Source organism: Triticum urartu, chromosome 2A, assembly GCF_056163025.1.
Source record: "Triticum urartu cultivar PI428250 chromosome 2A, HENAU_Tu73, whole genome shotgun sequence".
Lineage (NCBI taxonomy): Eukaryota > Viridiplantae > Streptophyta > Magnoliopsida > Poales > Poaceae > Triticum > Triticum urartu.
The window spans coordinates 756,294,042-756,318,729 of record NC_141874.1 but is presented as its reverse complement, the minus strand read 5'-3'; the positions used below and the strand labels follow the sequence as shown (position 1 = coordinate 756,318,729).

The following is a 24,688-nucleotide window of genomic DNA, read 5'->3' as shown; positions in this document are numbered from 1 at the left end:
CAGAAAAAAGTAAGGAGAGTAAATCGTGCGCATCTTCCTATAAAAGCGGGCGGCTGCCTGAGACGAAACGCTCCGCGCGTGGGATCGCTCGCTACAACGAGCGAACGCGAAGGAGTAAAACCGCTTGGAAGGCTCTCTGATCTCTCTCAAGCATGATGGTAACCTTTTATTAAAAAAAGACTTGCCCGCTGCCCCCGCATCGCCCCCGCTCAGGCGGGATCGCAACCCTAGCCGCCAGGGCTCCCCGTACTTCCTTCCCTCCCTCCGCCGCTGCCGGCCTATAGCCCGGGGGCTCATAGCGGTGGCGGGGGCCTTCCCTCTTTCCCGCACCATGGGGGCGGTGCGGAGCCCCGCGGCGCGTGGTGGCACGGCCGATCTGGCCTTGGTGGCGTGATGGGCCTGCCTTGACCGGCGGCGGCGCGGCGACCGCCTCGGCCTAGGACGGCGATGGTGGCCGGTGCGACGGCCGGCCCTGCTTCTGGCAGAGCGGCCTTGGCTGCGTTTGGCGGCGACGGCCGGGTCTGCGGCGATAGACCATCTGACCTCGGATCGGCGGTGGCGGCATGGAGGGCCTGGTGGTGGGTCGACACCATGCGTTGTTTTCCCTTCGGACAGATCTGATCTGGCCGGTGCGGCTTGCTCGATGTGCGGCGGCTCAGATCAGCAGTGACCCGTGCACAAAATGCTTGATGGAGGTTCTTCAAGCGAATCCGGGTGCAAACCTCGTTCTCAGCTTGATGCCAAGACCGGCGTTGGCGGCACTCTTTTGTGTCATTACCTTCTTGAAGGCATCGCCGTGGAGAAGCTCCAGACCTCTATCCGCTACCTCTGGGCCGGGGAAACCCTAGATCAGTAGATCGGATGGCGGCGGCACGTTGGTGTCGTTTCCTCCTTGGGGGCGTCATTCTTGGAGGCGTACACGGGATCGAGGGACCAGTGGGCGGCTTTTTTGGTGGAGCAGGGCTTCATCCTACACATTGATGACGGCGGATCTTGGCGGCGTGGCGCAGTGGAGACTCGGCGCCCGATGCGCGGTGATGGACTCGTGCAGGATGAGGTAATTTTCTGGCGTCATGGTGGCGTCGATGGCAGAGTGGCCTGACAAGGTAGAAACCTCAATATCTGCTCTGAGGACTGACCTATGGAAGATGGCGGCGACGACACATGTGAGTGCGTCAGACCAGTTTATGCCCCAGACCCGGTATGTGGCTCGGCTAGGGTTTCTTGTTTTTGATGATAGGCTTAGGTGAGTTGTCTGGGTATTTGGCCTAGCTAGCTGTAACACCCCGGATGTAACTTTCCCAATTTGTACTCCAACTCTTGCCATTTCCGGCGTTAAGTTATATTTATTTCTCGGGTTCGGGTCTTTGTCTCCGTGTGTTGTTTTCTTTTTCATGCATCTCATATCATGTCATCATGTGCATTGTATTTGCATACGTGTTCATCTCATGCATTCGAGCATTTTCCCCGTTGTCCGTTTTGCATTCCGGCGCTTCATTCTCCTCCAGTGGCCATTTCTAGCTTTCTTTCGTGTGTGGGGATTAAACATTTCCGGATTGGACCGAGACTTGCCAAGCGGTCTTGGTTTACCACCGGTAGACCACCTGTCAAGTTTCGTATCATTTGGACTTCGTTTGATACTCCAACGGTTAACCGAGGGACCGAAAAGGCCTCGTGTGTGTTGCAGCCCAACACCCCTCCAATTTGGCCCAAAACCCACCAAACTCTGCTCCATGTCCTAGAGCGTTCGATCACGATCGCGTGGCCAAAAACCGCACCTCATTTGGACTCTCCTAGCTCCACTTATGCCTATAAATAGCCCCCCGTTTTTGGATCTCTTCTTCCTCCCCGAAACCCTAGTCTAAAAAAAACAGATCCCCGCACCGACGGACATGTCCGGAGCCTAGCCGGACACGTCCGCCGGGCCCCCTCAGCCTACCAGCCGCTGCCACGTGGCCCGGGCGAGCCCCACTTCGCCGCCGCCGCCCGAGGCCCGCCCGAGCCCACGCGGGCCCCCCGCGGCCCAACCGGCTCTCCCCGTCGCCCGGCTCCTCCCGCCGACCGTAGCCACCGAGCGCCGCCGCCTCCTTCGCCAACTCCGGTGGCCGGAGCCCGGCGCTGCCCCGCCACTCGTCGCCGGCGCTGCCCCGCCACTCGACGCCGCCCGGCTCCTCCCGCCGCACCGCGCCGCCTCTCCGCCGCCGCACGCCGCCTCCCCGCCGCCCCTCGCCGCCCCGGCCCGGCGCCGCCTCGGATTCGGCCGCCCCCTCCAACGCCGGCCTCCGCGGCCATCGTTTCCAGCCGCCTCGACCTCGGGAGCTACAGTGTTCTCCGGCGACCTCGTAATCCGTGCGGATCTCAGATCTGGGAAAAAAACCCTAGCCGGTTGACTTTTGTCTCTCTCCGTTAATTTTTTATGCATACTTTGACCGGTCGTATCTCCGCATCCGTAGCTCCAATTTGGGCATATAATATATCAAAATGTTCGCCTCGACGAGTACATCATTTCATTCCATTGCATCATTTTCATTTGAGCTCATCTTGATGCCCAAAATACTGTTAGAAGGAGGCTTCGTGAGTTAATTGTCAGATCTGCTAGTTCATCTTAGACTTTTGTCATTTTTGCCAGGATTATTGTGTGCATGCTATGCCTGTGAGTCCTTCATATGTTTTGTTAAGGATTTTGTCTTCTTTCCAGTGGTGCAACCCATGCATTTATACGATGTGTGTGGTGACTTCTGCAAGCTTGCAAAGTGAGGCACCCGGGAAATCTGTTTTCAGGGACTTAGTTGTTTTCACTAAGTCTGGGATTATTTAGTTCATGATGCCATATGTTCAGCTTGTTTCCTAGTGATCCGTGCCTCTTTTGAGGATGATCAGTAAAGGAGTTTTGTTAATCATGTTATGTGCTATCCATCCATGTCTTTGTTTGAAATTTTGGAGTACCCTAGCTTGAGTCAATCGAGCTCTACTTTTGCTTCGTGGTGAATCTGGGCAGATCGTCAACTCGTTTGCGATTTTGCCGATGTTATTGTAGTTGATCCGTGCATGCTATGTCATTGTTCTTGCCATGTCTAGCTAGAATTTTGTGCCTTCTTAATGAATGTATGCTTGCCTTGCCATGACTTGCGCCGTGGTGAGTGCATCGAGTTCGTTTACATGCCTTCGTGAGTTATATTTCAGCATGTCTCAGTTTTCACCAAGTCTGAAAACTGATTGTGTTTTAGCGATGTTCGTGTGCGTGTTGGTATATTTTGTGAAACCTTTTGGCCTCAGGTCACTTTGGGTCTTTTGTTAAGATTGTTGAGTAGCTCCATTCCATGTTCTTATTTATCATAATCAGGTCATATATCATGTTGTTTTGCTGCTCCGAAGAGGGCTTCGTGATCTGAAATTTCAGACTAGTGTTAATTTCACTAAGTCTGGAATCTGTTTTGCATTTGCGTTTTTGCCATGCTTGTTTGGACCTCATAATGGATGAATTGGCCGTGGCTCAGTGCTAGTATTTTGTTAAGCATCTTGTGTGCATCCCTGCCATGTATTTTGTTGTCATGTTTGGTGGCTGTAGCATGTTCATTTCGTTGCATTTAGATGCCTACTTGCTGTAAATCGCAGACCGGTGTCATTCTTAAATCGCTTGCCATTTCCAAACCGTAACTCCGATTCCAATGATCTTTATATCGTTTTCAAGCGATTTAATCCCCTCTATCCAGTGGCACACTTGGTTTTCCAAGTTGAGGCCATTTTCATGCATTTCCTGTCATATCTTGCATTTTGCTTCCCGCATCGCATCCCGCATAGCATATCATCATTTCATCATATTGCTTGGTCTTGCACGTGGTTGATTGTATCCTTGTTGCTTGTTTGTCTTTTTGGGTAGCGTCGGGAGACGAGTTCGCTACCGAGGAGCCCGTTGAGTTTGCTTGTGAGGATCCAGTCAACTCTGACAACTGTGCAGGCAAGATGATCATACCCTCGAAATTACTACTATCTTTGCTATGCTAGTTTGCTCGCTCTTGCTATGCCAATGCTACGATGCCTACCTTTTGCTTGTCAGCCTCCCAATTGCCATTTCAAACCTCTAACCCACCATGTCCTAGCAAACCGTTGATTGGCTATGTTACCGCTTTGCTCAGCCCCTCTTATAGCGTTGCTAGTTGCAAGTGAAGATTGGAGGCCGTTCCTTGTTGGAACATCTTTTATTTACTTGTTGGGATATCATTATATTGTTATGTTATCTTAATGCATCTATATAATTGGTTAAGGGTGGAAGGCTCGGCCTCTCGCCTAGTGTTTTGTTCCAAGAGGCTGCTCAGTTGAGGTGTGATGCTTCCAGGAAGCGAGTCAGAGATGTTACTCCTTCTTCCTCTACTCAAGTGGCCAAGCAGCAGAAGTTTTGGCTTCCTCCTCCTCCGTTCCGTCAGCCGTATCAGCAGAAGAGCAAAGGTGGCAATGGTTCTTCCCACCCACCCAACCCTGGCTTTCAGAACAAGACTTCGTCTCAAGCTCCAAGGTCGAGTGCTCTATATCACCGTCCGCTTTCAGAGGTCACATGCAACAAGTGCCAACAGAAGGGTCACTATGCCAACAAGTGTTTCAACCAGAGGCGTCTTCCTCCTCCTCCTCCTGTGAGATCGGCAAGTACAGCTGTGGTCAAGCATAACCCCAAGCATGCCAAGGTCAATTTGATGAATGCAGCTCAGGCAGAGGACTCGTCAGATGTGATCATGGGTAACGTTCCTGTTAATGATATTCCTGCAAAAGTTCTTTTTGACACTGGTGCATCGCATTGTTTCATGTCGAGACCTTTTGCATCTAAGCATGATTTTGTTACTCAAGTGTTGCCGAAGCCGTTGGCTATCGTCTCTCCGGCCCGTCAAATGACATCTCGAGTATGCGTTCCAGATGTTACTATCACTTTGGGTGACTATAAGTTCTTGTCCTCTCCAAATGTTCTTGGTGACTCGGATATTGATCTTATTCTCGGAATGGATTGGCTTTCTAAGCACAAGGCTCAGCTTGATTGTGCAGCCAGGCAGATTCAATTGACTCATTCGTCTGAGGATGTAATTGTCTTTGCCGCTCGGGATAATACTATTCGTCTGTTTTCTCTTAATGAGAAGGGTGAATTGGATGCCATCTCGCAAATTCCAGTCGTTTGCGAATATCAAGACGTCTTTCCAGAAGAGCTCCCAGGAATGCCTCCGCACCGGCCAGTTGAATTCGTTATTGAACTTGAGCCTGGCACGGAACCTGTGTGCAAACGTCCTTACAAGCTCGGACCTAAAGAGTTGAAGGAGCTGAAGAAGCAACTCGATGAGCAAGAAAGAATGGGTCTCATCCGGCCTAGTTCTTCTCCGTGGGGTTGTGGTGTTCTTTTTGTGAAGAAGAAGGATGGAACGGACCGACTTTGTGTTGATTACCGTCCGGTGAACAAGAAGACCATCAAGAACAAATACCCACTTCCCAACATCAATGAGGTGTTCGAACAACTCAAAGGTGCTCAAGTATTCTCCAAGCTTCATCTCCGTATGGGTTATCACCAGATTCGCATTCGTGAAGAAGATATTCCCAAGACAGCATTCAGAACAAGCTTTGGTTCATATGAATACACTGTCATGTCTTTTGGCCTCGCCAACGCTCCTCCGACGTTCTCTCGCATGATAAACTTCATCTTCAACGCCTACACCAATGAATTCGTTTTGGTCTATCTCGACGACATTCTGGTTTTCTTCAAGAACAAGGAAGATCATGCCAAGCACTTGCGTTTGGTTCTCGATAAGCTCAGAGAACATCAGTTCTACGCCAAGTTCTCCAAGTGTGAATTTTGGCTCGATGAGGTTCTTTATCTTGGTCATATTATCTCTGCCAAGGGCATTTCCGTGAATCCAGAGAAGGTGTCTGCAATTGTGAATTGGGAACCTCCTCAGAACGTGAAGCAACTCCGCAGTTTTCTCGGTCTCGCAAGCTATTGCCGAAGATTCGTTAAAAAAATTTCTAAGATCACGAAGCCTCTCTCTAATCTTCTTCAGAAGCACGTCAAGTACGTTTGGTCTCCGGAGTGTGATATTGCTTTCAACACTTTGAAAGAGAAATTGATCACTGCTCCAGTCTTGACTCCACCTGATGAATCCAAGCCGTACGAGGTCTTTTGTGATGCCTCTCTCCAAGGTCTTGGAGCAGTTTTGATGCAAGAGAAGAAAGTTGTTGCTTATACATCTCGCCAGTTGAAGCCTAATGAGAAGAACTACCCCACTCATGATCTCGAGTTGGCGGCAGTTGTGCATGCTCTGTTGACTTGGAGACATCTTCTATTGGGAAGAAAAGTGGATATTTTCACTGATCACAAGAGTCTCAAGTACATCTTCACTCAGCCTAATCTCAACCTCAGGCAAACTCGATGGGTCGAAATGATTCAAGAGTATAATCCGAGTATCGAGTATACTCCAGGCAAGGCCAATGTGATTGCTGACGCTTTGAGCAGAAAGGCTTACTGCAACAGTCTGATTCTCAAGCCTTATCAACCCGAGCTTTGTGAAGCTTTCCGCAAACTTAATATGCAAGTTGTTCCTCAAGGTTTCCTCGCCAACCTTCAAGTCTCTCCTACCTTAGAAGACCAGATTCGCCAAGCCCAGCTTCTTGATGCTATGGTGAGAAAGGTGAAGATTGGGATTGCGAAGAGTCAGTCCAAGTACAAGTGCTACCGCCTTGATGACAAGGACACTCTCTTCTTTGAGGATCGTATTGTTGTGCCCAAAGGTGAACTTCGTAAAGTGATCATGAACGAGGCTCACAATTCTCTCCTCTCCATCCACCCTGGGAGCACGAAGATGTATCAGGACCTCAAGCAAGCTTATTGGTGGACTCGAATGAAGTGCGAGATCGCTCAATTCGTGAATGAATGCGATGTCTGCAGAAGAGTGAAGGCAGAACACCAAAGGCCAGCAGGTCTCCTCCAACCTCTTGCCATTCCAGAATGGAAGTTTGACCACATTGAAATGGACTTCGTGACTAGGTTTCCAAAGTCCAAGCGTGGCAATGATGCTATATTCGTTGTCATCGACAAGCTCACCAAAGTGGCTCACTTTCTGCCTATCAAAGAGTCGATCACTGCAGCTCAATTGGCGGAACTCTATACCTCTCGCATTGTCTCTCTGGACGGTATTCCTCAAGTGATATCTTCAGACCGTGGCAGCATCTTTACCTCCAAGTTTTGGGATTCTTTTCAGAAGGCCATGGGCACCAACATCCGCTTCAGCACTGCTTTCCATCCTCAAACAAGCGGTCAAGTCGAGCGTGTCAACCAGATTCTTGAAGATATGCTCAGGGCTTGTGTGATCTCCTTCGGCATGAAGTGGGAGGATTGCCTTCCTTATGCTGAATTCTCCTACAATAACAGTTTTCAAGCAAGTTCGGGCAAGGCCCCTTTTGAAATTCTGTATGGCAGGAAGTGCCGTACCCCTCTCAACTGGTCTGAAACCGGTGAACGTCAGCTTTTGGGTAATGACTTAATCACGGAGGCAGAAGAAATGTGCAAAGTCATTCGTGATAACCTCAAAGCAGCCCAATCCCGACAAAAGAGCTACTATGATAGTAAGCACCGTGATTTGGCTTTCGAGATCGGAGATCATGTTTACCTCCGTGTCTCTCCTATGAAAGGTACTCGTCGCTTCGGTATCAAAGGGAAGCTTGCCCCTAGATACGTGGGATCTTTCAAGATTGTCAGCAAGAGAGGCGACCTCGCCTATCAACTCGAGCTTCCTTCAAACTTTGCAAATGTTCATGACGTGTTCCATTTCTCTCAGCTTCGAAAGTGCTTCAAAACTCCTGACTGCACCGTCAACTTCGAGGACATTGAGCTCCAAGAAGATCTCTCTTATCGTGAGCACCCAGTTGCTATTCTCGATGAGACTGAACGCAAGACTCGCAACAAGTCAATCAAATTTCTCAAAGTCAAGTGGTCACACCATTCCGACCGTGAAGCTACCTGGGAACGCGAGGATCACCTCCGTTCTGAGTACCCGGAGTTCTTTCAGTCCTAGATCTCGGGACGAGATCTTTTCGTAGTGGTGGAGTGTTGTAACACCCCGGATGTAACTTTCCCAATTTGTACTCCAACTCTTGCCATTTCCGGCGTCAAGTTATATTTATTTCTCGGGTTCGGGTCTTTGTCTCTGTGTGTTGTTTTCTTTTTCATGCATCTCATATCATGTCATCATGTGCATTGCATTTGCATACGTGTTCATCTCATGCATTCGAGCATTTTCCCCGTTGTCCGTTTTGCATTTCGGCACTTCATTCTCCTCCGATGGCCATTTCTAGCTTTCTTTCGTGTGTGGGGATTAAACATTTCCGGATTGGACCGAGACTTGCCAAGCGGTCTTGGTTTACCACCGGTAGACCGCCTGTCAAGTTTCGTATCATTTGGACTTCGTTTGATACTCCAACGGTTAACTGAGGGACCGAAAAGGCCTCGTGTGTGTTGCAGCCCAACACCCCTCCAATTTGGCCCAAAACCCACCAAACTCCGCTCCATGTCCTAGAGCGTTCGATCACGATCGCGTGGCCGAAAACCGCACCTCATTTGGACTCTCCTAGCTTCACTTATGCCTATAAATAGCCCCCCCGTTTTCGGATCTCTTTTTCCTCCCCGAAACCCTAGTCTAAAAAAAACAGATCCCCGCACCGACGGACATGTCCGGAGCCTAGCCGGACACGTCCGCCTACCAGCCGCTGCCACGTGGCCCGGGCGAGCCCCACTTCGCCGCCGCCGCCCGAGGCCCGCCCGAGCCCACGCGGGGCCCCCGCGGCCCAGCCGGCTCTCCCCGCCGCCCGGCTCCTCCCGCCGCCCGCAGCCACCGAGCGCCGCCGCCTCCTTCGCCAACTCCGGTGGCCGGAGCCCGGCGCTGCCCCGCCGCACCGCGCCGCCTCTCCGCCGCCGCACGCCGCCTCGCCGCCGCCCTGGCCCGGCGTCCCCTCGGATCCGGCCGCCCCCTCCAACGCCGGCCACCGCGGCCATCATTTTCGGCCGCCTCGACCTCGGGAGCTACAGTGTTCTCCGGCGACCTCGTAATCCGTGCGGATCTCAGATCTAGGAAAAAAAACCCTAGCCGGTTGACTTTTGTCTCTCTCCGTTAATTTTTTTATGGATACTTTGACCGGCCGTATCTCCGCATCCGTAGCTCTGATTTGGGCATATAATATATCAAAATGTTCGTCTCGATGAGTACATCATTTCATTCCATTGCATCATTTTCATTTGAGCTCATCTTGATGCCCAAAATGCTGTTAGAAGGAGGCTTCGTGAGTTAATTGTCAGGTCTGCTAGTTCATCTTAGACTTTTGTCATTTTTGCCAGGATTATTGTGTGCATGCTATGCCTGTGAGTCCTTCATCTATATACTTGGTTAAGGGTGGAAGGCTCGGCCTCTCGCCTAGTGTTTTGTTCCACTCTTGCCGCCCTAGTTTCCATCATATCGGTGTTATGTTCCCGGATTTTGCGTCCCTTACGCGGTTGGGTTATAATGGGAACCCCTTGATATTTCGCCTTGATTAAAGCTTGCCCAGCAATGCCCAACATTGGTTTTACCATTTGCCACCTAGCCTTTTCTTTCCCTTGGGTTCTGCAGACTCAAGGGTCATCTTATTTTACCCCCCCGGGCCAGTACTCCTCTGAGTGTTGGTCCGAACTAGAGCCCCTTGCAGCGCCACCTCGGGGAAACTCGAGGGCTGGTTTTAGTTGTACGGATTGCTTATCTGAGTGTGCCCTGAGAAAGAGATATGTGCAGCTCCTATCGGGATTTGTCGGCACATTCGGGCGGTGTTGCTGGTCTTGTTTTAACCTGTCGAAGTGTCTTGAGTTACCGAGATACCGAGTCTGATCGGAACGTCTTGGGAGGAGGTCTATTCCTTCGTTGACCGTGAGAGCTTGTCATGGGCTAAGTTGGGACCCCCTGCAGGGATTGAACTTTCGAAAGCCGTGCCCGCGGTTATGGGCAGATGGGAATTTGTTAATGTCCAGTTGTAGATAACTTGAACCTTAATTAATTAAATGAATCAACTGAGTGTGTTACCGTGATGGCCTCTTCTCAGCGGAGTCCGAGAAGTGGACACGGTGTTGGAGTAATGCTTGCGCAGGTTGTTCTTCTAGCTTCTCGCTCGCGCTTTGCCTCCTCTTCTCGCTCTCTTTTGCGAATAAGATAGCCACCATATATGCTAGTCGCTTGCTGCAGCTCCACACATAATCGCCTTACCCTTCCTATAAGCTTAAATAGTCTTGATCGCGAGGGTGCGAGATTGCTGAGTCCCTGTGGCTCACAGATACTATAACTCCAGATGCAGGTCCAGGTGATTCCGCTCCAGGTGACGAGTACGAGCTCAAGTGGGAGTTCGACGAGGACTCTCAGCGTTATTATGTTTCCTTTCCCGATGATCAGTAGTGGTGCCTAGTTGGGGTTTGATTCAGGGCCTTGTCGCATGTTGGGTTTTCTTCTATTTTGGCGCCGTAGTCGGGCCATGAGTGTTTGTATGATGGATGTTATTTATGTATTCTGATGTGACGTGGCGAGTGTAAGCCAACTATGTATCTCCCCTTTTACTATATATATTACATGGGATGTTGTGATGATTTCCTAACTTGCGACATTGCTTTCAATGCGGTCTCTAAGTCGTGCCTCGACACGTGGGAGCTATAGCCGCATCGAGGGCATTACACTAGCACCCCTTCATCATATGGATAGGAGTAGTGGCATATGTTGCCAAGATGACGGATTCAAGCATATTTTTGTAATACTTTGTAAGGTCCTCGAGAATAAACAATAAAGTGGTCGCATGCATCTTTCAGATACAAAGGCTTGGGGTCATCCTCCTTTTCTAAAAAAAAATTAAAAAAAAAACTTTCCATGTGTTGCGCATACACATACATATATACCAAATAATTAGTGCCGATCTACGTGTCACACTCGTGTGGCCGTCAGCCATGATTCAACTAAAAGGGAGCTGGATCTGCTGTTAATCTCATATTTACTGTCTTCCTGAACAAATTCCAAGGGCACACTTTTTTTAAACTAGGCAAAAGATTTGCCATTTTCATTGAACAAGGAAGAAAGTTTAGAGTTTGTGGCCAGAGGCCGAATTACAAAATATCACTCTCGCGGCAATAAGTTACGCAAGTGTTTAGCCCCAGCAAGACACCAGACTACACTCCTCCTTTATCTTTGTGACAATAACTCCGACTGGCACCGTAGCATTGCGGAAGACCCTTGCGTTCCGTTCCTTCCATATCTCCCATGAAATGAGCAGGATGAGGAAGATGAGCGGCCTTCGAGATTGCGTCATTCTGTACGCGTTGTATCCCCACCAATCTTTAACGGAGTCCATATGGCCCCAATCCAGGAGGTTCACGTCATGAAGGCCAAGCCAAACCTTTATCATACCCCAAACTCTAACAGTGTATCTGCATCGGAGGAGTAGATGTGCCGCCGTCTCTTGAACTTGCTTACAAAGGGGGCATAAGTTGCAATTAGGCCATCCCCGCTTTTGCAGCCGATCAGCTGTCCAAATCCTATTGTTAATAACGAGCCATGCAAAAAACTTGCACTTTGGAAGTGTCCAAATCTTCCAGACTTTCTGTACAAGGTCCGTGTCCACTAAGCCCCGGAATTGAACCTTGTAGGCCGACGCAGCCGAGTAATGACCATCCATTGTTAGCTTCCATGAGATGGTATCCGCCCTTTCTGGATTTGGATGGATGAGAGAGAGCTTTTCCCACAGGTTGACAAACTCGGATAGGTGATCAACGCAGATGCCCTCGCTGATGTTAAATTGGGAGACCCAGAAATTGTTGTGCAACGCTTTATGAACAGAGCAGTTCTTTTTTTTTTTGGATAGATAAAAATATGGGGATTAATATCTTTGGGTCTCAACCCCTCAAGCCAAGCAGACTCCCAGAAAGAAGCCCGACTGCCATCTCCAATCTCCCGCAACCCAAGGGCACACTATGGGTTATTTCCATGTCCGATACCTTTGGCTGCTAGCAACTAATTAACCAACTGCTTATTTTTAGACTTAACTAACCAACTACTACTATACAAGAAATAATAAACACAAAAATTACCGGCACACATTCGCTACTTTATGTCAGGTGACATAGGCCCACTAACATGTGGGCCAGCTGACTTTCGGTCCCACATGCTAGTGGCCCCAAGTCACCTGACGTTAAGTCAGGTCATCCCAGCCTAGAAATTACTATTGTAGGTGCAACCATATAATAGTTGGCAAGATGTTATACTTCATTAGCATACTTGAACCAATAAAATACACACCTCAGTGAGGTGTCATGTACTTGCAAGTTCATACACAACCATACATAGGTAGTCCTGAAGTTCTTGGGCTATACTCTCTCTGTTTCAAATTATAATGTTTACGGATTTTGTAAAGTTTAGCCAAGTTAACAGAGAAATATCAAACTTGGCCAAACTTTACGAAATCTGACTATTGAATAGAAATACACACACTATATTTTCTTCAAAGGGGGCACGAGGTAGGAATGAGTATTTTAAGCAAGTTGTCATTGTTGAAACTAGATAATACCCCGCGCGTTGCTGCGGCGATTTTTGGTGTTTCTGAGTAGATAGAAAAGATGACGACAATTTGAATCAATAATATGATGGATTTTATATAGAAGTGATAATAATCAACAAAACAATATATTTCATGTATAGGTGATTCAAGTTAAGTAGGATCTATTTGATTTTGTTTTGGGGTGCTTTTTGGTTAGTGCGACCTTGTAAGATATAATGTCCCAGTTTCTTTCATACTCAACAATGTATCCATGGTGTGTTGAGGCGCGGACTCGCATTTGGAAGTAAAAAAAGATTGTTTCTTATTTTCCTTAGAGAAAAAAATACTGGTTCTTTTTTGTTCTTCATTATTGCAATTGCATATACCTATTTCTTCGGAGCTTCTCTTTTTCTTTTGAGATCTAGAGTAGAAAATTCTACTCACATTGGAGCAGTACATTCAGTTAGCATCAGTGGTCGAAGGCTCTCCAGGACATCAGCAATCTATGTATTTCTTCCGAGCTTCTCTGATTGAAACGGTGGAAGAACATGCCATATCGTTGTTTGAAGAAATAGTGGAATTCAGCAAAGATACATGTCCAGGTTTTCAATCCCGGTAGATGCACATAAAAGGTGAAACAAAAATATATAACAAACAAATTATGTTATAAAAAAGTTTGTTTTCATATGAGAAACGGAGAAGTGCGTCTTTTGATCTTTGTTGCCAATGCCTGATACAAAACACAATTAAGAACAGCAATGAACACTTCATTGTCCCCTGAAGATGTATTGCTAATATCTTCACATCATTAAACATCAGGCAATGCAAAAGTTAACTGAAAAAAAATTAAGTAAAGAACCAACAGGCTTGTTGCCGCAGAAATCTAAATACGCATAGTCATATTTGCCAGTACGCATCCCTGGTTGCAATTCAGAATAATCAGTGAGGATCGTGTAATTGCTACGTAGAGAAGGAATAATATATAAGGAACTAAAGAACGTAGGGAGATAAAACATGAGATAACAAATACGGCAGGAACCAAGTGTTTTTGAGGTTATATGTGGCTTTCTCACCGGTCAAAACCCATTTTCCATGAACGGGAACATCCATCATTATTTCCATACGTCTACAAGAACGGACCAAGTCAATCACGATGTATCTCAAGCAAACAGCTAGGCACGTAAAGAGCATTGTGTGCTAGCCAAGCAAAACAGCCACAACGAAGCAATATACAAGAAGAAAAACATACAAACCACATAATCTCCTATTCCCAGGATGACATGACATGGAAGTGGGAGGGACCAATTAAATGAACATATATTCAGATTTCAGAAGAAGGATATACGTACAGATCAACAGGGTTCTGTAGCCTTTCGTCCTCTGGCTTCGATATGGCCGTTGAAGAACACGGGGAGAGCAATTTCTTCGCTCCTCGTTCAATTACTCTACGAGGAAGCTCGCAATCAGAAGGCATACGATGGAAACACACAATTACACGGTGGCGGCGGTGCCATCGGAGGTAGTGGTGGATCTACCACAGGGGTTAGCAGGTGACCCGGTTGGCGGAAACAGAGTACTCCCCCGCCAGCCCTCAGCCTTAGGGTCGAGTTCCAGCCTCCAAATCACCATGGCGGTCGAGCTCCAACCTGTCAGGTGTGATTTTAAGAGAAGAGAAACATACAAAGAATATGGCCCAGGCCAATATGAGAGGAGGGCGCTTCACCGAGCGCACGAGTCAAGAGAAATCTATCGATCTAATCCCTAGCGCCGGTACTGGCTAACGCACCTTCGCACCGATGCCGCCACTGGATGCCTCATCCTCCGCTGGATGCTCCCTCGTCCGCGACTCCGCGGTACTGCTTCTCAGGCGCTCAACCTCGACGGCTCCACGATCCGGGCATGGCCAGACATACGGTGGCCTGGTCCTTCACACAGAGCTTGCTGTCGAGATCGAAGGAATGTGGGTTGGTGGAGGAGACCATTAGTCAGAGAAGGCGGAGTGCCGGCGTGCAGATTAATAGGAAGAGATTTGGTGCGGAGAGAAAATGAGGAGACATATCTGCTGATGAAGACGATACGGCCGCAGCGCCACATTCAAGGAGAGGCGTCTTTGGTGGGTCATTTACAGCTGATCCGTCTTCATTGAGGGGAAGTATGGCTGGGCTTTGGCTGGTTATTTAAGTCAGATAATACAACCTACAATGGCCATATAGATAGATGATGATTGGAAGAAAAATGCTGATGTGGCACAACTAATGACGTGGATAGGCTGCATGTAAGGAGAAATAGGATAGTGGGGATGAACTATTTAGGTATTATAGATCAGCTAATTAATTCTTAATTAAGAAATCTACTACCTCGTTTACAAGTCCTACGCGTATACTAGGTTGCCAATTTTATCACCCTAACATAAACTATATAACACAAAAATTATACCTTTTGAAAGTAGAAACTTCAAAGATTATGTTGGTATATTTTTCGTAATATATGACTTGTATCAGGTTGATCAAATTAACGACCTAGAGGTACGCGCACGCCCTGTAAACTGACGACCTAGTAGTTGGATTGCAACACTCAAAGTAGCCAGGGAGTGGGCTGTTGGGACCTCCTGTACCTTTATGGTTCTTTGACCCCGACATATTGGACTTATTTAACGACGCATGCGTTTGCTACTTGGAAGGTTCCCCTCATCTCTCTCATATGTTAACTTTTTGTTCATTTAGACTTACTAAATGGATATCTTTTAGGTCACGTCATAGAGGCGAACTTTCCACATGTCGGGCAAACACATACATACACAACAATGCCGGTCTAATTAAGTGTCTAATTAGTGTCAGCGATGATGCAATGGATAGGAGTTGGATCTCCTGTAAATCTCATATGTGCTGCCTTCTTGCATCAGCAACTCTCAAAGCTAGGGAACAAGCACAGAAGGGTGCTGCCATGGCTGAGTTATTTACGTATTAAAATACTTCAAACTATACTTGTCCATTGAGGTAGAAGTCAGCAGCCATAATGCCATTGAACATCGATCGAGTGGAGCTGGATCGCCTATAATTCCTAGGTGTTCTGCTGCCTCTGCGCAACAAGTTGCAAGGTTTAATTTCTTGTACGAGTAGAGTCAGTGTACTTGAACCAAGAAAATACACAGCTCGATGAAGTACCATGTACTGCTCTTTATGTAGTACTAAAACCCCTTCGGTTCAGCCTAACCCATCTTTCGTCACTGCTGACCGTAGTTAATTTAGAGTAAACTAAAACCCCTTTCTGTCATCGCCTATAAAAACCCTCTGAAACCTCAAACCTAGCACACCAAAATCAGCATCACCCACTAACCGAGCTGCCACATACACTTTCCTCCTACTAACAATGGCCGATGTGGTGCTTCTGGACTTCTGGGCGAGCCCATTCGGGCAGCGGTGCCGGATCGCGCTGGCAGAGAAGGGCGTTGCCTATGAGTACAGTGAGCAGAACCTTGAGCAGAAGAGCGAGCTGCTTCTGAGATCCAACCCCGTCCACAAGAAGATCCCCGTCCTGCTCCATGGCGGCAGGCCTGTCTGCGAATCTCTCGTCATCCTCACCTACATCGACGAGGCGTGGCCGGAGGTGGCGCCGCTCCTCCCACGGGACCCCTACGCCCGCGCGCAGGCCCGGTTCTGGGCTGACTACATCGACAACAAGGTATATACAAAGGAACCTCGCTTTATTAAGACAACAGAGAATAGAACAAAACCATGCCACTTCATTTATCTTCCTCAAAGTTGGGGTTAATTTTTTTTTTCGCGACATTTCATTGGTAGAGGAAGTTAAGAGTGAAAACAGGTGAACAACACATGACACGAATCTACACACCTAGTAACAAGCATTCTAGTACTAGTTCATTTGAGTTATGAACCATATGTAGCTTACCATGAATCCAGCAAGTAAACTTAGCTTAACACAAGGGTGCATGAACTATTTTTCCGATTAAAGGATGCAGGACTAACATTCCAAATGTGAAATTGCAGATCATTGACTGTCAGACCCGCCTGTTGACGACGAAAGGGGAGGCCCTGGAGCAGGCCAAGAAAGACATGATCGGGGCTCTCAAGACCCTGGACTCAGAGCTCGGTGATAAGGACTACTTCGGCGGTGAGGCGTTCGGCTTCGTGGACATTGCGTTCGTGACCTTGACCCCCTGGTTTTACACCTACGAGAAGTACGGTGACTTCAGCGTCGAGGAACACTGCCCAAGGATCGTGGCCTGGGCCGCCCGGTGCAGGGAGCGTGAGAGCGTGGCCAAGGCACTTACTGATCCTGAGAAGGTGTATGAGATCGTCCAGGAGGAGTATGGTGCCAACTAAATAGAGTACTAGGTTATCTATGTAGGCATGCATGTAATCTGGTTATATGCCCGCTGTGGCTTTATCTCCTAGGTATGTGTTCCCTTTGTCACTCAACTTGGTCAAACTTTATGAAATGTACCTTTCGTAAGAAAGAAATACACACACTATATTGAACGAAAGGGGTATGCGGTAGAAATTAAAATTATAAGCAAATTGTCATTGTTAAAATCAACTTATTATTTTTTAATTAATCAATTCCGTTGGATTACAACACTCGGACATGCCAATGAGTGGACAACCCGTAAGTTGGGACCTCCCGTACCTTTACGGTTCTTCGACCCCGACATATTTCGTCGACACATGTGTTGTTCACTTGGAAGGTTTCCATTGTCTCTCTTATATTTTAAGTTAACTTTTTGTTCGTTTAGACTAATAAATTGATATTTATTATTACAACAATTAAACTTCTAAGTGAAACAAAGACATGACAAAAGAAAGTCAAATTAGAGAATGAGTGCCTGACAAATAACAAAAGTGAGATTATATATCGGGCAGTCCGGAAGCTCTCAAGCTATATAGTTTTCATCAAAATTCAAGCTTTATAAGAATTAAATCTACAATACCAAATAAATATAATCATTAGAAACATGATTAGGTTATCTTATTTCATATTATTATTATTATTATTGGTATTTTTCTTTGTAAACTTGGTCAAGCTTTATGAAACATGAATTTTGAAAAACAAATGTCCTATATTTATGACGAAGGGAGTATGATGTAGAAATGAGAACTTTCAAGCAAGTTGTCATTGTCAAAATCAGCTAATAAATTATTCATTAATTAATCCAATTGGATTAACACACTTAAAAGAAGCCAGGGAGTGGGATGTTGGGACCTCCCGTACCTTTACGGTTCTTCGACCCCGACATATTGGATGTATCATTTATATCTAAATAGCTAGCCTCCACTAACATGTTTCTCTCAACATGCAAGCATGGCGCCCCATCATTAAACATGTGTGGCAAAAGTCCCACCTCAACATGCAACTATGCATAATAAAAAAGCCACCTCAACATGCAAACAAGCATGCATGGAAAATGCCGTTCTACCATGCTACTTAAATATAATTCTTATATTTGTTCAAAAACTATTGTTTCAAATATTCATGTTCCATATAACGTAAACCTCACTCAAATATTGCAAAACATTCACGCAATAACTTGCGGGGCATCATCTAGTTTATTTAACGATGCATGCCTTTGCTACTTGCATGGTTCCCCTCATCTCTCTGACCAGGTAACCTTTTCTTTAATTTAGACTAACTAAATGTATATCTTTTAGGAAACGCCAAAATTCCACCCATCGAGCATACACATACACATATACACAACAATGCCGGTTTAATTAAGTGTCCAATTAGTGTTAGCGATGATGCAATGGATAGGAGCTGGATCTACTGTAAATCTCATATGTGATGCCTTCTTGAATGAGCATCTCCCAAAGCTAGGGAACAATTGCAGAAGGGTGCTGCCATGGCTGGGTTATTTATGTATAAGAATACTGTAAACTATATTTGCAATGTTTATTTTCTTCTGCTAGTAGAGTTAGTGTAGTTGAACCATCAAAATACACAGCTCGATGAAGTGTTATCGACTTCCAAGGTCATACATTGTAGTACTGAAACCCCTCCCGCAAAAAAAGGGTAATAAAACCCCATCAATTCAGCCCAACCCATCGCTCGTCATTGCCGACCACAGTTAATTAGGAGTAAACTAAAAAAATCTAGGCCAAGAAAGACTTGATCAAGCTGGGTGCTCAAGACCCTAGAGGCCAAGCTCCATCCCACACCACGATGAGGATTGTGTGGATTAAGGAGATCGCCTTCCTAAATCATAGTTGACTTGGAGTTCAAGTAAGTTTGACCTGACTAAGAGGACAAGCTATGTTGCACATATAGGACCCGAAGCCCCTTGTTGAAAGATATGACTCTGACATTCTACGAGCACATGTGATTATAAATACACACATCAAGATTGAGGGTTCGAAACATTTTACATTGACAATCACGCTGAGAGAGAAAAAACCCGCTAGGGTTTAGCTTTGTAAGCTCTTTTAAAGGTGGTAAGATTATCGATAAATGGAGAAGTAGGGTTGTTACCCACCTTGGGGGCTTGAACCTAGGTAATTCTGGTGTCCGTGTCTAACTCATTCCATCAATATCTATTGGCAAGATACTTATGTCGCCCTTTCCTCTGTGTGTATACTCTCATATACATGGTACCAAGGTTGTCAGAATCGTGATTTTGAATTGGATCGGAGCTCCGATGGTAGGATCACAAATCGTAGAATCTTCACTATCTAGATCGTAAAAACGTAGATTCTATGAAGTAAAATCGTAGAATCAGAGGGGTTAGTTTGGATTGTATAGTCGTAGAATCGTATAACAGAATCGCAATTTGGACAACCTTGTGTGGTACATAGATTTTGTGCATTTACACACATATGTACTATTTGAAACACAAAATTAACATGCTCGAACTATTAACTTCTAACAGAAAATATGATAAAGGATAGTCAAATCAATACAAATGAGTGCTTGTTAAACAACAAAAACGAATGCTCAGTTTAGAGGTCTCTAACCTATACTATGTGCATTCCGAAATATAGTGCTTATAGATTTATTTGATAAAAGAAATCAAGCTTCATAAATTTGAGCTAATTTGTAGAGCAAAAGATCTGCATCAATAATACCAAATAATATCATCATTACATACATGGTGAATCATTTATATTTTATTTATTCGGTATTATACATATTTGATGTTATACCTACGAACTTGCATTGTTGAACTTTGCAAAGTTCGACTATAATAAAATTACCGACATTGTATGGCTATGGCAGGAACATTTCCCCGTGTATTCTTCCAGCACGACACCGTGTGTATCCTTCTATTTGCCGAGCGGCCACAGATGCATTGACCATTGCTATGAAACTACAATGATATGACCAGCACATCTGTTGAAATACAGATGTGGGGTTGTGCGTTACTATGTCGCCCTGTAGTGAAATTCATAAAAATTTACGTGCTATATTTTTATACGAAGGGGGTACAAGATAGAAATGAGAACTTTAAACAAGTTGTCATTGTCTAAATCAGCTAATTAACTAATCATTCCAATCAAATTGCAACAGTCAAAGAAACCGGGGAGTGGGCTGTTGGGATCTCTCAACATCTATCTTTACAGTTTTTCCTGCCACATATCAGACAAATTCAACTACGCATGCGTTTGCTACTTGGAACCTGGAAGGTTCCCTCGTCTCTTTCATAGGTTAAGTTAAAACAGATATCTATCACCAGATAGGGACCAACTTTCCACTATCGGGCATATACAACAACACCGCTCTAATTAAGTGTTTAATTATTAGTGTGGGTGTCAGCCATGATGCATGCAACGGAAGAGAGCAGGATCTCCTGTAAATCTCAGATGTGCTGCCTTCTTGCATAAACAACGTCCAAGTGAACAAACACAGAACGGTTGCACGGCACAGCTCTGACCGATGCGTGCCAAAGAATATTAACCTTTAGACTGGGTACCCTTAGCTGAGCGATGTTTTACTTTTCTCTAATTGTTTAAACTATACTGGGTCCATTGACATAGGCGTCAGCCATGATGCCATCGATCGAGTGGAGCTGGTTCGCCTATAAATCCCAGTTGTCTGCATGCTGCCTTGACCAGAGTTCAATCCAATCCAAGGCTCCATTTCTTCCCACCTTGAAGACAGGACAGGGCATGGAGAAAGACATGGACAGCGAGGTGACCTGCGTCGACTTCTGGTGCAACGAGTTCGGCATGCGGGTGCGGATCGCGCTGCGTGAGCTAGGCGTGCCGTTCGAGTACATCGAGGAGGACCTCCGCGTCCGCGAGAGGAGCGAACTGGTGCGGCGCATGAACCCCGTCCACCGCTCGATCCCCATCCTCATCCACCATGGCCTTCCGGTCTGCGGCTCCGTCAACATCATCGAGTACATCGACGAGGTATGGGGCGAGGAAACCCGTTTGCTCCCCGGCGACCCGGCCGACAGGGCCGACGCCAGGTTCTGGGCTGACTTCATTGACCACAAGGTATGTATGCAAACTGATGTTACTTTAATTTTCTGTTGGAGTAAATTCCATTTCGTCGTCGACGTGTTCATTTATCCGTGATCATCTTAATGAAATTAGGTGTTCAGCACCCAGACGAAGTTTTTCACCAGCAAGGGTGAGGAGAAAGAGGCGGCCAAGGAAGAGTTGGTCGAGCATCTTAAACGTCTAGAGGAGGTGCTCGGGGACAAATGCTTCTTTTCTGGCGATGAATTCGGGTTCTTGGATGTCGTCTTCATCCCATTTTCAAGCATGTTTTACGGGTATGAGCAGCATGGAGGGATTGACTTAGAGGCGGAATGCCCCAAGCTCACGCGATGGGAGAAGAGGTGCAGGGAAAGGGAGAGTGTAAGCGAGGTTCTTCCCGATGGAAAGGTCCAGTACGAATTACACAAGAAGTTTTACGGCATTGAGTGAACCGAATTTCGGTCGAATCGAATATACTCCCTCTGTTCCAAAATAATTCAAGTTGTAGGATTTTCCTTAGTCTAACTTGGTAAAGTTTGTTTGACTAAGTATATTTTTAGAAAAGGAGGATGACCCCCGGCCTCTGCATCTGGGCGATGCATACGGCCACTTTATTAATTATTTTCACAAGACCTTACAAAGTAATACAACGGTAAGACTAAAGCCGCCGTCTAAGCACCTCTATCCAGTTGATGAAGGGGCGCAGATAGTCTCGGGCTAATACCAAACAGACATCGCAGCCAAACCTAACATCTAAGACCTGAGATCCCATCCAGGACGCATGCCGGGCATGGGTCTCACCGGTCCGGCGTGCACTCAGAGGCCGCCGCCGTCAACTGCCACCGCTCCATCTTCAGAACTGTACTGATGCATCAACCTTGCTCGGTCCAGCTATCGTCGACGCCACCACGGCGCCCAACGGCACCTCCTCCCTGCGCGCAAACAGCTGAGCACGTCGCGGTCGCCACTGATACACCTCAGCACCATGCTGCCAAGTAGCATCAGCCAACACAGCTTGAAGTCTTTGGAAGAGCTGTCATGCGTAGCACCTGCCGACCAGGCATGACAAAGCGTAGCACCTGTCGGTCAGGCATGACTTGACATCTCCACCGAAGCTCCGTGCAAGATGAAGCCACTCCACCTCCAGCCTCTCTGAACGGGACGGGAGCACCCCAGGAAGACACGGCGAAGAGTTGAGCACCACAATCACCACGAGAGTCGGACCAGCCGACCGCCATGGTGAAGCGACACCACTAAAGAAGGAACCGCCGCCATCAGGAATGCCAAGAATGTGCTGCAGCTGTCCCACCTCCCCTCGGACCCAAAGCGGCGCCTTCAAGAAGGTGACGGAGCCGGGCACCGCCGCCGCCCAACCAAAGTTGTGGGTTTTCACCCGGGTGCAGGGGGAGGACGAGGGGGGGAGCTGGATCTCGAAGCCGCCTTCAAGAAGGAAACAACGCCTGGAGCGCCGTCGGCGTCGTGGCCGCCGCTGCGGGCCAAGAAATTACTAAGTATATAAAAATATCCGCAAAGATCTACGATATCAAGTATATATAATATAAAAATATATCTCATATGGCTGTTGACGGAGGGGGTGAGGTTGGTGTAGAAACCCCCTCCCCAACAACAGCACACAAGGGCTCGAGTGGAGAGGTCACCGCAGTCGGTGTAGACGCAGTAGGAGTTGTAGTCGGCGGGGGTACGTACAACCACGATCTGCACCAATCGCCCCTTCACAGAAGTGGTCAGGGACTCAGGGCAGCCGGCCTATCATTCCCAACCGCCCGCGCGGTGGAAGGAGATGACTGGGCAGCGCCCCCTGGTGAGGCCGAGCCGCTGCAGGCCCAGCCGCTGCATGTGTGGGCCGGCCGTCGGGGACATGGAGTCGTCCTGTCATTTGAATCATTTCCCTTCAATTAATCAAAGTTCTCAGTTACTGAGTCTATGAGCGATGAGCAGTTTCACGAAGGACCAGTCTTTGGCCTCCTAGATGAAATTTTGGGTCGTCTATATGGGATCTGGGGGTTGGACTTTGTTGTTGTGAACTATATATGTCGTTCCAAGAGCAGTTTTCAGATCATTCATAAACTTCAAAAAAAAGACCACTCATGAAGGTGTGGTCGTGCCTGTTCACGTACGCAGCTGGAATGTGGAGCACGCCCGGCGTATGGACTCTGGACTTGGGAGGATAGTTTCTCAGCTTTGTTTGGCTATGCATTGTGCATCGGGTGTTCGAAGGCCAGGCTACTGATGAGCTCAGCCTTTCAAGAGATCCAAATGGTACAATTTGTCATGGAGCTTTGGTGTGCTAGGTCGTAGTGTAGAGTTGTTCAGTTCTTCCGGTGCTCATTGCTGGAAGCATAGTAGCGTGTGCTCTAAGTATGTCTCATAACTCAGGATCGGACTTACCCATCTTCTGTGGTCTTGGGGCCATGGATGCCCAGTCTATGCCGGCTGGAGGAGTGATGGAGTTTGAATCCCGCTCCTGCGACCTCCTTGGCGACTCGGCGGCCGCGCCGCCAACCCCCGCTGGGCTCCTCTGATTCTGCCCCCCTTGCCGGGGCTGCTCCGGTAGAAGCGGCCGCCGCCGGGGCCGCCTGCGAAGCTGCCGTCCCTCCCTCTTCGGCCCCCGCTTCCGGATCCGCCCCGCGGAGATGTGGGTTGACCTCGCGGTGGCGGCTGATATTGAAGCTGGCGTCCTTGTCGTCCGTCGCGACCCGGCCCCGCGCCCCCCCGACCCTCGCAGGGTGGCCGGTTCCCCGTCTAGCGCTGGCGCTGCTCCCAGGGGTTGGAGCTCCGCCTGCTCGACGCGGACCGGCCCCTGTCCCGGTTCCCGGGCGCCCCTGCGGCGTTGAGGGTGGATGACTCAGGTCGCCGTGCTGGCCGCCGTCGCCGTAGGTCGGCTGGCTGGAGCGTCGTTGGCCGTGCTGACCGCAGGGCCGCCGCATCTTCCTGGTGAGGGGTCGCCGGAGGTGCTGCCGGCCGCCCCAAGGGCCCCCTTTCCTGCCGAACTTCGCTCCGCTGCTTCTGTCACCCTCCCCAATCGTCAGGCTCCACCCGTTCCGGCCCTTCATCTCCTCCGCCGCCGGCGCGCCCCGCCATGGCCCGCTCCCCCTCAGGGGCGCTCGCTCTTCGGCTGCTGCCGGGCACCGCGGGGCCGCATTCCCCACCTGGTCGGGATGGGCCGTCGCTTGTGCCGCCGGCTGGGCGCTGGACGAGGCTGTTCGTGAAGCCCATCTGGTGCTTACCCAACTAGGCCTACCGGCAAACCCGAATTGTGGAGGCCCATGGATTTGGCCTCCTCGTTGTTTCCCCCGGCTGCCCCAGGGTGAGAGCGAGGGGTTTCCCCCCACCTCGGTCAACCAGTCTTTCCACCCAGCCCCGCCGCCAGCTGCGTCCTCCCCACTTCCCGATTCTGCCTCGCCGCATCTGCCCACCCCGGCTGCCCCCGACCCGGCCCTCCCGATGGCTCGAGAACGTGATGACGACGCGCCCCGCCCAAAGCGCCCTTCGACGGTCGTGGGGGCTCGTCGCGCCCCTCTCTCGATGCCCTCTAGTGGGAGGCAGGCCTGCGCCACCAGCTTCGGTCGGGTCGCGCCCCTCTCCCGCCGTCTACCTCCTCGTTCCCCTCCCTGCGACAGCTGCCGCTCCCCCCCCCACCGTGGAGGACGGCGTTCCCCGGGCTTCGACAA

General features: G+C 48.3%; 2 protein-coding genes and 1 long non-coding RNA gene across 3 annotated transcripts; 2 read left to right on the top strand and 1 right to left on the bottom strand.

The window, feature by feature from the left end:
* Positions 1-13,142: 13,142 nt before the first annotated feature.
* LOC147987867 (uncharacterized) lies at positions 13,143-14,688 on the bottom strand. The gene is made up of 3 exons (XR_015615327.1): positions 14,348-14,688; positions 14,097-14,207; positions 13,143-14,006 (listed from the first exon to the last, which is right to left on the bottom strand). It is a non-coding gene; the product is annotated as an uncharacterized LOC147987867 (long non-coding RNA).
* A 1,171-nt stretch (positions 14,689-15,859) lies between these two features.
* On the top strand, positions 15,860-17,065 carry LOC125540371 (putative glutathione S-transferase). The gene is made up of 2 exons (XM_048703984.2): positions 15,860-16,242; positions 16,569-17,065. Exons 1-2 carry the CDS (start codon positions 15,931-15,933, stop codon positions 16,902-16,904), a joined length of 648 nt encoding a protein of 215 aa, XP_048559941.2. The 5' UTR covers positions 15,860-15,930; the 3' UTR covers positions 16,905-17,065.
* A 3,490-nt stretch (positions 17,066-20,555) lies between these two features.
* LOC125540369 (glutathione S-transferase 3) lies at positions 20,556-21,515 on the top strand. The gene is made up of 2 exons (XM_048703983.2): positions 20,556-21,011; positions 21,111-21,515. Exons 1-2 carry the CDS (start codon positions 20,556-20,558, stop codon positions 21,444-21,446), a joined length of 792 nt encoding a protein of 263 aa, XP_048559940.2. The 3' UTR covers positions 21,447-21,515.
* Positions 21,516-24,688: the final 3,173 nt, after the last annotated feature.